Raw genomic sequence first — 14,087 nt, 5'->3', positions numbered from 1 at the left:
TGGATTTGAAAGTCCCACTCTGGCAACAAAGGAGTGTATCTGTGGGCACAAGTTACTCCAACCCCTAGGCCCGCTTGGCCCCCAGGAGGCATTCCAGATGATGACTGAGCCTAGTCGGTTAAGGTACAGAATGGTTCATTAGTTCCTAGGTGCATTGTCTCTCTGAGAATGTGTAAGGCGTGGGTTCCTAAGGCCCTCTTGGCCCCCTTCTAGCACCTTGGACCGAGGCGAACACTTTTGTTCCTCAAGCCACAAGTGGTTCAGGGAAACAACTAAGAGGTCATGTCCCTGTAACTGTTCCACTTGAGGTGTTGAGAGATAAATGACCTTTCATGAAAACAGCAAGGCAAATGCTTTATAGATTATAGATAAACGTAGATAATGAAAATAATGTAAGAAATTAATAAGCAAAGGGCAGGAGGGAACGTTATGAGAAAATTACCATGTTATTCCTTAAAGGGTGATTATCCATAGGAACATTTTTAGAATCCGGTAATGCCAGAAAACATAGATGACGCACAGTACAAGGAAATTGCCAACAAATATGCCACGTTTGCCACAATAAAGCGGCCAGTTCAACGCACTGCTGTGGTCTGTGTTCATTTTTATTTTTGTTCTATTTTTTTTTTCACCTTTTCGCCGACGCTGTTCATCCTTCGGGAACCCCTGGACCTAATGGAGCAGGACTCTGGCATTTGAGAATATATATATAGGTCTTGTATAAACATGTCAAGTTGTAACCGTTTAAAAATGTACGATCCATTTTTAGCCTGCAGGGCATTAAAAGGAAAAAAAAAAGGCAGGCCAGATTTGGTCTGTGGGCTGTCGTTTGCAAGACCCCTAGTGTAGAAGAAAACTTTTAAAGATCAGCTCTCTTCTTTATTATAAATTTCTTTCTTAATGTATCTTACTATTTAACAAAAATAGTGATTTAAGTCAATTTTGCATTAGCAGAGGCTAATGATAATGTTAGTTAACTAACACAGAAGTACGACTTCTTGATCCTCCTATTTCAAACACGTTAAAAATAAATGATCATTATAGCCAATAATTTATATTTCTTACCTGGATTGCAACTTAACACCATGTTGGTGTAGGTGTATCGCACCTCCTCGACCCAACCGAGCCGTAAAGTGGTAACTATTCCAGAAGAACATGTGGAAGAAAGAGAAACTTTGCGGCATTAGTATAGCCAAGCAGACACGTAAATCCTTGGCTCTACAGACGTTACCAGACAGCCCCAGATGCCACCACATCCTGATACCACAGACGGCGAGCAGACCCTCTGAGCGGTACTCGACTGTGCGGGTTCCGTCCAGGGCTTCATTCCACAGTAAACTGGAGGTCCCCGGTGACGAAGTCGGCTCCAACCTCAGCACAAGGCGTGAGGCTCCCAGCTGTGGGGGGAGTTCTTCACCCAGCTGTCAACACCACCTGTTGGCCGGTAACCCACTCACGGTTACCGTCCACGAATTCATACTCCGTTCTTTAACAGCGAGTGGAAAGTTCAAGAAAGCAGACAAGGAATCATAACTCCCATGAGGAAACAACGAAAGTAGAATTCTGATCACAATAACACATTAGGAAATAGTAGCAACAAACAAATGTAAGAGCAAGGTGTGAGGTGTTCCCGAGACCGTCTGTGCCACACCGGGGGTCACCAGTGTCACCCGGTTCTCTGGGTGGAAGGCAGGGAATGGACCATTCTCTCAGGGCACACACCTGCGCTGAAATAACACTTCCAGTATATGTATCTTTGAAAAAGAATAAATGCATTTAGAAGGCAATAACGCATATATAATAGCATGTTTCTAAGTATTAGCATTATGCCACATCCAGCTTTCTCTCCCATTGCCTATTGTCAAGAAAGTGTGATTTTTAGAATTTCCCTGTTCACCTTCTTTCATCTCAACTGAAAGACTTAAAAGTTATTATTCTAAACATAAAACAAGATTGTTTTTCATAAAGCAGTGGACCTGATAGCTAGTAGCTTTTCCATTGTTCAGTCTAACATCATCTAAATATGAGCTAGTGATCTGTTCCTGAGATCACTATCAATAAGTCCACAGAAAAATTAATTTATGGTAATTCACTGTTTAGAAATATTTTCATATGTTCTGTTGGACTCTCAACATGTTCAGTTTCTTATCAACATCTCAGAGGTCTCTTTCACACGAAAAACTGAAAAAAATCTCTGGAAAAGAACTTGGGTAAGTGGAGACTAGAAGCATGTGAGACTAATGATATAATCAATAGAATTATCCATTACTGGACTTGAATTTGCTATTAAAGAACTGTGGGTATGTAGCTAAAAACTTGGATTTTCATCTCCCAGAATTTAGACTTGTAATTACCACATATTTCCACAAGATGGCCTTCTTGATGTTAGGGTTTTGGGTTCAGGGGGCTTTAGACATTTCAGTTGTCTCAAAATTATTCATGTATAATTTCAAAGCCCCTTTTAATGTTTAAAAATGTAGTTTTTACAAAGACTTATAATGTACTATTTCTCCTATATTGGATTAAAACTTGGTATTTCTAAAAGTGACTTAATTTCCCCCATAAAATAATCAATTATGGTTTTTAAATCTGTTCAACTGCTTAAAAACAATTTCTTTAACGACTTCATGTTGTTACTTTAATAGCTGATCTTATTTTGTAAAAATTAGAACAAATGATTTGTGAAGTCAATGCATAAAAACCTCATTAATGCCTCCCAGTTGTGGAGAACTGTGATAACTCAGACACTGTATGTGATTGTTATTGAATAAGAAGGCAGACGTGGTTTTTCCTAAGTCTCAAGGCTCTTAAGTACGTACACTTTCTCCTCAAATTTATCGAACACATGTGCGTTTATATACACATGCATGTGTATCACCCATTCCGTGAGATTTATATGCTGCTTTTTCATCTTGTTCCTCCAGACAGGATAAGAGACATTCGAGATGGCATACCAGAGCCTTCCTTAGTGCAGGGTGGACACACTCCATTCATGGTTTCAGTTCATCTCTTGACCTCTAGGATAAGAATGTGAACTTCAGAAATACAATTTAAAGGAACAGTTTATGATTAAGACAACGTAGAAGTTAGATACTGTTGCTAAAAATTTTGATTACAGTGAAGATGTCTTCTGGTTTTAGGATATCTTAGAGCCCTCGAGCCTGAACCACACCAAACCCTCCATCGGGTATCCTGTATCTTAACTTTTGAATTTACCCATTAGTTACGGAACTAACTGTACTTGGGCAAAACTACCTGAACACGTGTCCCATCTGCTGAGCCACCTCTAACCAGAGGCCTAGTTTAGCCATCTTCTAAACAGTACCGGTCCCTTCTGCTTTGGGGGCCAGGATGGTTTCGAGCAGAAGGACCCCTCTCTGTTCCTCATTTCATAAGAAGTAGGTGGGTATTTCTATATGAAAGAGATGGAAATCATAGTGTTACACAATCTGGGCCCCAGCTAATAACTTTAAACGGAATAAAACAAAGTAGGGAGCTGCTAGTATGTACTTTAGGTTGACTGGCTACAAATAATGGCTTATGAATACAGTAAATATAGGTATATGCTAAATACACCATATATATATACATACACATAAACGCTCGCAAAAGCATAACCAGGCTTCTGGTTAGAGAATGTTTACATATCATCTCGTCTCACAGGCAAAGAAATTGAGGCTCCGAGAAGTGAACTGATTCACAGAAGGTGACACAGCAAGTTAAGAGGTAGCTGGAAGTTTGCGACCAACAGCGATTGCTTTCAAAGAGTCGAATTCAACCAACTACCACTGTGTTTGCCAGCAGCCAGGATCCAGCGCCTGTCCCTTAGGACAGAGTGCTGCCACGAGGGCCGAGCAGCTTCCACGGGCACCCTACCCGCTTCGGTCATAAAGCAGTTGAGCAGGAGGGGTCGTGGGAAGCAGTGAGGCCGTGTGTGCAGGAGGAAGTCATAGGGGACACGCACCTGCTCCAGGGCTCCCTGGCAGGCCCCACGAGCAGGTAACATTCGCCAGATGCATACAACATGTCGGGTGCTGTTCCCGCATTTAGAAATTACAGCCATGTGTTGAGAGAGAGACAGAGAGAGAGACAGAGAGAGCGATGATCTTCCTAGAGAGAAAGTCGGAATCTTGGTGAACAGCGCAGAGCTGGGATTTAAGCCACAGGGTCTGCAGGCTTCTCAAGGCATGCTCCGAGCCCCGGGCTTCCCGCCTCCCCATGTCTCCGGAGGCTCTCGGGTGGGCAGGCGGGCTCTCTTCTGTGAGGACACTTCTCCAAAGGCCAAGTAAAACTACCTTTCGGGGAACGTTAATTTGTATTTATTTTCCCCCTTGGTGCCAACATTCCTTTTTACCTTTGTGCTGGGGTAACTTTCCTCTTTATAATCTCCACTCCATCTCAACCTTTGTCTCTTCTAACGGTTTTCAACAGTGTTTACAAATGCAAACCTGAAGATACCCTTAAAGAGGGCCTCATCTTCATCGTGGTAGAATTCTCCCGCCGAGCTGGTACTTACTTCCAGGGTCATTTCTCTATGATACGTAAACTCAAATTAACTTGACAAAGATAATTTGATTTCCCAAGGCACAAACCACATACGCTACCAGAATTTACAAAACAAAAGCACACAAAGTTGGAATTCTCTTTCACGTGTTTGGATTTGATGGCTCAAAAGTAAGAAAACTGGACTTCTATCACAGATCTCCGATCTAACACACCTCTCTCATCCCACCTCCAAGAAAACGTAAAACCCAGGTTCGTTGCCTGCAATAAGTAGTCATTTAATTAAAGAACAAAATTAACAGGAATCAAAATGTTGCAGCTGTATTTTTTTGTTAGACATTATATAAAAAAAGAAAAGTATAATACAGTAAATAATTTTGTATAACGTGAACTTAAAGAGTTCTCAAATTAACTGTGATCAGAATAAAAATGTCTTTCCAACAGAATACTGAACGTCACTGTGCCGCACGTCCCGTGTCGGGGGCCCGGAGGGGTGCCGGCGCCTGCCCGTCGCCCGCCCTCCGTCTCACCGCAGGGCTGCGAAACAAGGTTCAAAGGCAAAGGACAGTTTTCTTCTGGGAGAGCGACTCTGGGTCGTAACTGGTCCGACAGTTCCTACCCCTCAGACACCAGAGAGTGAAGGCCGTCCCCTGGTTTCTCCTCGTACAGGTGAGCACAGCCCAGACCACCTGCCCGCGTGATCCTGCTCCTGGCGCTGACACAGCAGGGGGTCTGGAGCTGAACTTCAGGAAAGTTCCCTGACGAATGTTCAGTGTTGGTATCAAAAATTAAACAAAAATTCTTCTCAGAAGAAAATCTCTATGGCCTGTGGAATCTAGGAATTACGAAAAGACAAAACAGTTTAAGGCTGTACACTTCTAAGTGAAAACGGCCAAAACCTTCCACTATTAAAAGCTGCTCAGACATCCACCATATAAGACCCAAGGATGGACGTGCTCTGCGTCAAGCAGCGGGGGGCCCAGAGGGCTCCCGGCTCCCAGGCCCACGCTGGGCCCTCAAAGGAATTGTACGCTGAATTCCGAAGACTTCCTAAAACTCCGTTTGAAGGGCTGCCTGCCAAGCCCTTGGTGTGCACAGAAAAGGCCAAGGCTTTGCTACATCGGTAGAAGTAATGAAATGACGGATGAAACAAACTATTGGAAGTCCTAGTACAGCTGTGGTTTGGTTTTATTCCGGTAGAGCTGGTAACGTGCTTGTGGTGACGTTGAACACATTGAAGAAAATCTCATGTGGCTGGTGGTGTTCTTTTAACAATTTATACCAAGTGCTGGCATGCGGTATATACCACCTTATCACTGTTTCCTGATGTCCAGGTTTGGGGTTAACTCTTAAAATCCCATCATCTAAGAAAGGCATTCAGGGCTTACAAGAGAAAATAGATCTCTTTGGTAAACAACCCTTAATAATGTGTAATGAGAAAACGTATTAAATGTTAACATCCAGAAGACCATGTCATAATTGACAGCCTTTTTCTTCAACACAGGGTGATCACTAAAAATAGCTTTGGTTTTACTGGGCACGGTTTATTTCCTAAACATTTTTGAGTGTTTTGAATAATCAAAACTAAGACGATCTATTCCTGCCAAACGTATGCCAGTCAGGGGGGAGGGAAACCTTAAAGTTTTTTAAACTATTTATTTGTATCATTTTCTCCTGCTTTTGCAACCTCAACTTCCTCCCTCAATATATTCGTCCTAAAACTGCCTTGTGGGACAGAGTTCCATCACACCTGCCTCTGCTCCACAGCCGCACTGACCTCACAGACGGAATGCTTTAGAGAACTGCAGGGGCCACCTTGGGACAACCAGAAGAGGAAAGGAGTCCCACTATTTTATTTCTTTTTTTTCAACGTTTTTTATTTATTTTTGGGACAGAGAGAGACAGAGCATGAACGGGGGAGGGGCAGAGAGAGAGGGAGACACAGAATCGGAAACAGGCTCCAGGCTCCGAGCCATCAGCCCAGAGCCTGACGCGGGGCTCGAACTCACAGACCGCGAGATCGTGACCTGGCTGAAGTCGGACGCTTAACCGACTGCGCCACCCAGGCGCCCCAAGGAGTCCCACTATTTTAGTTTAAGGAAGTATCTACACCCAGGATTTCCATTCTCCTTGCATCTGGGGCTGGAGCGCCTTGAGGCCAAGGGAGAAGTGATACGGGAACTGGTTCAGGTGAAGGCTGGTAGCCACACCCCCACACTCGTCAGGATTAAACAGGAGGACTTTCATCGGGCGTTACGACTCGTGGCCATGCAACGAACACGCAGCCAGTGAGCCAGGGCCGCTGCGTCACCCAGAGGCCACCCCATGGCATCTTTATGATCACACGAACACGGAGCGCATTCACCTTGAAGCGGAAAGTCTTGGGCATGCATGAAGGCCAGTGTATTCCCACCGGAACAGAGGTTCCCTGCAGAGGGGGCCTCCGTTAGCTGATGCAGGGCTACGTTCTCAGCACCTGTAGATGCACTTGGCACATGGCAGGTGCTCAAATACGTGAGTGATGGGGAAGCATCAGCTCGTGTTAAAGACGTGAACAGAAATTCAAGCCAGGAACAAGTACCTGGGAGAGACTTCACGGCCTCCTGTCAGTATTGAGGAGTGGGGTTCTATAGTGGGGACGTCTGGCCTTCACAGGAGGCGGAGCTAATGTGCTGGCAGATTGCTCACATTACTTTGAGGCTCTTCTTAAAGGTACATTAACTACTGGGCACCTGGGGGGCTCAGCTGGTTAAGCATCTGACTTTGGCTCAGGTCATGATCTCACGGCTCGTGGGTTCTAGCCCTGCGTCGGGCTCTGTGCTGACAGCTCGGAGCCTGGAGGCTGCTTCGGATTCTGTGTCTCCCTCTCTCTGTCCCTCCCTGCTTACTCTCTCTCTCTCTCTCAAAATAAATAAACTTAAGGGGCGCCTGGGTGGCGCAGTCAGTTAAGCCTCTGACTTCAGCTCAGGTCATGATCTCATGGTTCATGGGTTTGAGCCCCTTCTCCGGCTCTGTGCTGACAGCTCAGAGCCTGGAGCCTGCTTTGGATTCTGTGTCTCCCTCTCTCTGCCCCTCCCCTGCTCGTGCTCTGTCTCTCTCTCTCTCTCAAAAATAAATAAATATTAAAAAAAAAAAAAAAGTCCTACTGTTTTAGTTTTTTTCTTTTCTTTTTTTTATCTTATAAAACATAACTAAAATATAAATTTAAGGAGGAAGGCACTAAAGGTAAAAACATGGGACGCCTGGGTGGCTCAGTCGGTGGAGCGTCCGACTTGGGCTCAGGTCATGATCTCGCGGTCTGTGGGTTCGAGCCCCGTGTCGGGCTCTGTGCTGACAGCTCAGGGCTTGGAGCCTGCTTCGGACTCTGTGTCTCCCTCTCTCTCTGCCCCTCCCCTGCTCGCACTCCGGCTGGCTTGCTCACTCACTGGCGCGGGCACTCCCTGTCTCTCGCAAAAATAAACAAACATTAAAAAACAACAACCGTACGTTAACTACTTAAATAAACCCAGGACCCACGGTCTACACGCCACCTTCCCCCAAGCCCGCAGGAGCCGTGACCAAGAAGCAGGCGCACCGTCTGTTCAGTGCGTCTCTCGGCAGAAATACGGGATCCGTTTGCCTAATTACATAGATCTCTGTGGCGTTTTATCTTTTCTTTCTAAAGGAACACCGTGTTGTGAGTACCATGAAATCCACACGAACATCTGGAAATCTGACCTTGTCAAATGCTTGCTTGATGCATGGACCTCCATCTCGTTACTTTTGTATTCATTGAGCTCTTTGCGAATGGCTGCCTGAAATGTAAACACAGGACAGGAAGAAGCCGACATAGGAAATTAGTGCCCTGGCTGTGGCTCAACAACACTTCGCCAGCCTGGTTGAGTTCTGGTGTTTTGTAATGTAGTTCAAACAAAGAAAAAGAAACCACTTGTGGCCCAGCATTCAGCCTCTTAGCACGTGCACGGCCCTGATGCTGGTGTCCGGGAAGAGGTCAGTGAATTGATTTGCTATGTTGGAGAAGGAAGACAACGCCCACCTTCTGTGACAGGTGGCCCCGGCACGTGCTTAGGAACTCCAGGAAGTAGGGACACCAAATTCACGAAGGAGGTCGGGCTTTTGGTGGACTTATTTGGAATTCTGCAATTAGATCATTGAGAAGCCATTCTAATTTCAGCATGAGGTCAGGCTTGGTGTCACGTGAAAAACAGTATCGTGGCTACACGCGGGTGGGGGGGGCGCATCGCAGTGTTTCAGGGCGGGTCCTCGGGCTCTTCCAGCCGTCCCCTGCCCCCTGGGACCGTGCACTCCCTCACATAAACCCTCAGGGGCCAGCAGGGGGCAGGGAGAGGCTCTGAGCCAGGGATCCCAGGGAGCGCTCCTCCCGCGCTCAAACCCGGGTGCTGCCAGAGACGTGCTCGCTTCTCCCCTCGCCCAGGGAGCCGAGGCTCGGTCCGCCTGCCGGCTGGCTGCGCCTGGCCAAGGGGATGCGACACCTGCGTGCATTTACATGTCACCTCACTTATTCACGGTCCGCACGCGGGGAACAAGGAACAATCAGCACGTTCGGCCAACTCGCTGGCTGAGCAAATGATTTTGCTCTTCCTAAAAGCTGTAAAATCATGAGCGGCCAGAGGGGATGAGGCTTCAGTCCTGTCCGTCCACAGCATGGGACCATGGACAGGAACATACCCTCTGAGCCCGTCCAAATCATCTGTCCGATAGCACCTCCATAGGGGTGATAATGACACATCTCTCACGGGGACTTTCTGAGGATTAAATGAAATAATAATGCCAGACAGGCCGGTTCAGTCCAGGACAGGGCGAGGGTTGGGTGAACGTCCATTCCCTCTGCTCCGTCCCCTAGTGTCTGGGACCCACTGCTTCCTTGCTCTCGTCCCGCACCCAGAGCGTTCAGGTCACACTGCCCTGGAGGCTCCCGGGACCTCACACCGGACCAGTCCTGGACGCATCCAGAGCCTCCTCTGTCTTCACTGCCAGGGTTTTCCTGAGGGCCTCGGCTGTCTCCCTCTCTTCACCCCTCTCTGTCTCACTGTAGCTAAGTCTGTTTAAACCTCTGTCCCCTGCCTCTTTTCCTCCAGCCTTGCCTGCTTTTGGTTCATCCAGACCATAGTTCCTCAACTTCCATACTCTTGACACTCAGGATTGGAGAATTCCCTGTTGTGGGGCCATCCTGTGCATTACGGGACGTTTAGTGGCATCCCTGCGTTCCACCCGCTACACTCTAGTAGCACTTGTCACTTGTGACAGCCAGAAATGTCTCCAGACATTGCCCCCTAGTTGGAAACACAGCCGTGACCCCAGATTGGCTTTGTGAGACCAACAACGGGGCTCAAAGCACAGGCTTAATTTCCAGACCTGGCGGCATCCGCTTTGGTAGGGTCCCCTCTCTAAGGAAAAAAAAAAAAAAAACACCTCAGGGCAACCTGGCTATTCACGTATGTGACAACATCCCTCACGACCTTGTAACATGAGACCACTTAATCAGACTGCAAGTTTGTATGTTACCATATATGAGAGACAAAGAAGTAAACATATAAAAAAACTACGCCACATGGGGGCACCTGGGTGGCCCAGTGGGTTAAGCATCCGACTTCGGCTCAGGTCACGATCTCGCGGTTCGTGAGTTCAAGCCCCGCGTCGGGCTCTGTGCTGACAGCTTGGAGCCCGGAGTCTGCTTCAGGATGCTGTGTCTCCCTCTCTCTCTACACCTCATCCGCTCACTCTGTCTCTGTTTCTGTCTCTCTCTAAAATCAACATTAAAAAAAATTACTAAAAAAAACAACCCTACATCACGTGGCGTTCGGGGCTCAGTTCTTCGGGTACGAACCCAACTGAGCGGTGCCGGCACGAAGAAACTCAGGAAGGAAGAGAGAGCCTGGGTGTCAGGACTCTCTGTGCGAGAACCCCGCTCACCACCATCCAGGCACGAACTCCCTGGCATGTCGTGGCCTGCCCTCATCACATGCTGCCATACCCCACCCTACCCCGACCAGCAGACGGGTCTGCTCTGTACCTTGTCGGCCGCTGACAGTCGTGTCCACGGCTTGTCTGCCCGTCTGTCATAATCCTGAGCTTTCGCCACCTCCACATAGTCACTGAACCGTATCAGAATCTTTCGGTCTCTTAGCTCGTCAACTGTGGGTCTCTGATTAAGCTGAAATACAAGAGCGTCACAGTGAGCTATTATCACCTGCCAGACCAGCTTTCTCCGGAAACTCCGAACAAACACGTTTCTATAGGTAAGCGGGAAACTCTGCGACTGTGAAGTAGAATGACCCTAATGCCTACAGTCTCCCACGTGAAGGCTCAGATTACACGCTCTTAAATTGCAGCCCCCCGGCACCTTCCCTCAGAGGGGTCACTCCCAGGAGCCTGGCTGCACCCTGTACACCGCGCAGCCTCAGGGAAAGGGCGGCGAATGAATGGCGAGCAAGCTGTACTCCAGCAGCCGCCTCTTCCACTCTCGTTAGAGGAGCTCTTGACAAAAAGTCCCCGACAGAGGGGTCGCTGCCACACCAGACTCGCAAGTCGAGCTCAGGAAGGATATTCGATGAACCTGAAGCCCGTGGGTCGAGACGTCGTCATCACTACGGAGCACAGAGAGCCCCCAGGACGCTCGAGTTCAGACACGGTGGGCACCCTGAACCAGATGGGACTGTGCAGCTGTCACCCAAGCTGGCCGGGGCCAACTTCACCCTGGCCGTGTGCATCCCTGATGCACGGCCCGGACGCCAATAAGAAGTTTCTGCCATCAGGAGCTTCTCGACAAACTGAACGTGCCGAAGGGCGTCACAGGGACCCGAACGCTGGCACCCAGGGGTGCACTTCTCAGGCACCGCGTAGAGATCCAGGGGGATGAAGAAAAACGCCTTTAAAAACTTATCCCTGGACATAAGTGGTGACGGCATCGGGCTTGTCCCGCCACACGAGCTGTTCCTGTGCCCGGTAAGGGTCTCACCCGCGGGCACGGAGGGTCACAGCAGGGGTGGCAGGGGCACTGGGGAGTGAATCCGCTGCTGGCCAGGAAGACGTCGTCCAGTGACACAGGGACGCCCCCCCTCACCCACCCCAGCACCGCCCAGGCGGCTCTTCTCCAGCGCGCCTGTCCCTCGAGATTCAGGGCGTAAAAGGCGCTTAAATCACAGTACCTTTCTTGTCAATCTCTGCTTGATTTCTCTTCTTTCTTCCTGCTCTGTCTGATCGTTCCTTTCTGTGAAAGGTTAACACAGAAAAAAAAAAAAAAAAAAAAGAAAAGAAAAAGAAAAATGGGTTTAGACTTTCTTCTTTTTGGTGGAGAAGTGAGCTCACGGCCTCCACTTTCTTGTGGCTGAGGCGGGATGTCAAGGACGCCTCACGGGGGGCACTTTTTTCCATGTCACAGCTGGCTCTCCTCCACTCCGCCAGCCACGGCTCAGACCGTGGTCTCACTGCCACACAGAGACACGTGCGCGGGGGTTTGTTCTGCCCCCACCCCAGCCTCCCTCCTGCCCTTCCTTAGGGTCATCGGTCGCTGGCCCCCCTCGGCTGTGCATTTATTTGCAGGAGAAGCAGGGAGTTCTTCCCTCATCAAATATCGCATCTCTTTACGTCCAGGAACGTAGACGGCACGCACGGTTTTGGTGGGACGAGTGAGTGTGCACACACAGGTCTACTCACGTATATCATCTATGAATATTATACGCGGATACTAACAGAACTGTCCCTGCTTGCTGTTCTCTTCTCCTCCCCCCGAGGTATGCGGACTTTTCGCCAGCCAACATCCGACAAGGAACAACCTCTCCAGACTCTGGGCAACACGGGCTTGCCTGGAATTTATACTTCCAGGGTGTATTTCAAATCTAAACATAGCACGAACCCAGCCGACTCCCCGTGGCAGAAACGAGCACGCTTAGCACACTCTACACGCCGTGCCTGTTAAAGGAGCCTCCGTGCCTCACGGAGCTCGGCTCTGCTGCTGAGTTGTTACTATTAACATTCAAGCTGTCCTCGTACCTACACCCGGGAGCTAAAAATAGAGAATTGGGAGCTGCGGTGTAAAACGCAGGCTTTGCCCTGGGATGTGAGATAATGGATGTCCTATTTCTGGCACTCTCTGTTGCTAAAGAAAGCCTCGGGACCCATTCTGGGAAGGGACGCTCACCTGCCAGCACTCACTCCTAGAAACCCGGCTGCTTGGAGGAAGGGAGGGAGGGGAGGGAGCCCGCTGCCCGCAGGTGACGCAACCCCACGTCGCCCGCCTTTACTTAAGACATTCTGCACGTGTGTGCACTTGCGGGGCTGGGTGCGGGATGTAGTGTACATTTCAGAAAGTTTTTGAAAAGGGAGATTTATCTCCTGTTTGAATGTTTTAGAAAAGGAAATGAGGGGCGCCTGGGTGGCGCAGTCGGTTAAGTGTCCGACTTCAGCCAGGTCACGATCTCACGGTCCGTGAGTTCGAGCCCCGCGTCGGGCTCTGGGCTGATGGCTCGGAGCCTGGAGCCTGTTTCCGATTCTGTGTCTCCCTCTCTCTCTGACCCTCCCCCGTTCATGCTCTGTCTCTCTCTGTCCCAAAAATAAATTAAAAACGTTGAAAAAATAAAAAAATAAAAAAAAAAAAAAAAAAAAGAAAAGGAAATGAAACCCTGTTATGTTCTTGGTTTTTAATCCAAGTGATAAACCAGAAGAAAACCACAGTTGCAAGGTCTCATCAGGAAGCTGATGATACGGTCAAGAAAAAAATGGTGAAAGTATCCATTCAAGGCCAACCGTGAGGGATTGAAGGGGTGATGTGAAGCGAATTTTTCAGATTTCTTGAAAAACGGGCCACGGGCAAAGTCCAAGCAGTACAGGGACAGAAAACCAGACCTTTGTTTTTCATCATCAGCGACGTCATCACCAAGGTCACGGTGCTTTGGAGCGCTGGTCTTGGAAGGCGGGGTCCCCTCCCCAGCAGGGTCCCCTCTGCGCCAGGTGCTCTACTGGGCACTGACCCCAACAAGGCCTTCCCCAAAGCCCGAGCCCCCAGGTTGTCTCCGAGCTCCACCTAGCGATGGCTTTGTGGGCCTTTTGTTCCGAGACCCAGAAAGGCCCCCAGCCTTATACACAACAAGGGACCCATGACCATGGTCTCCACACCCACACGTCCGGAAAGAGTGCCGGCGGCTTGGACAGCCACATTCGACTCTTCCACAAATAATCAGAGATGCATTGCTGCTTCTAAGGCAGGGGCCAGAACTGGCCCGTGGAGCCAGGCAGCCTGCGGCTCTACCTCTTTGCCAAGGAAATGGGACAGCGGTGCAAACCACAGGACTCCGTTGTAACGTTGTAACGAGTAACCGGGCGGGCACAGCAGGGGGGCCCAAGGCGGCCGTATCAGGTTTGGTGCCTTCACCTGGAAAGGGGCCTCCGCGTCTCATCCAGGAATAACAACCCAGGCCGAGCTCTAAGTGTCCCTGAGACCCGATCGCAGTCAGTCACGAGCTCCCCGCTTGGGAGGGGAGCAGATGCGACGTGACAACATGCTAAGAAGTGATTATAGGTAGGAAACGCACTGTAGCAGGAACGTTTGGAGCCGGTGTCGGGGG

General features: G+C 49.0%; 1 protein-coding gene across 5 annotated transcripts in view; it reads right to left on the bottom strand.

The window, feature by feature from the left end:
• Window positions 1–5,170: 5,170 nt before the first annotated feature.
• Window positions 5,171–14,087, bottom strand: part of PHACTR3 (phosphatase and actin regulator 3) — a 214,898-nt gene continuing 205,981 nt past the window's right edge. For all 5 annotated transcript variants that reach the window (XM_060621361.3, XM_060621356.3, XM_060621370.3 and 2 more), the window contains 4 exons: window positions 11,673–11,734; window positions 10,538–10,678; window positions 8,221–8,297; window positions 5,171–5,338 (listed from right to left, as the gene is read on the bottom strand). In XM_060621361.3, the coding sequence (XP_060477344.1) occupies window positions 5,323–5,338; window positions 8,221–8,297; window positions 10,538–10,678; window positions 11,673–11,734 (296 nt within the window). In that variant the 3' untranslated portion in view covers window positions 5,171–5,322. The remainder of the gene's footprint in view (window positions 5,339–8,220; window positions 8,298–10,537; window positions 10,679–11,672; window positions 11,735–14,087) is intronic.

Source organism: Panthera onca, chromosome A3 (genome assembly GCF_046562875.1).
Source record: "Panthera onca isolate mPanOnc1 chromosome A3, mPanOnc1 haplotype 2, whole genome shotgun sequence".
In the NCBI taxonomy this organism is placed as follows: Eukaryota; Metazoa; Chordata; class Mammalia; order Carnivora; family Felidae; genus Panthera; species Panthera onca.
Note: the sequence above shows the minus strand (reverse complement) of the source record. Positions and strands in the feature narration are given on the sequence as shown.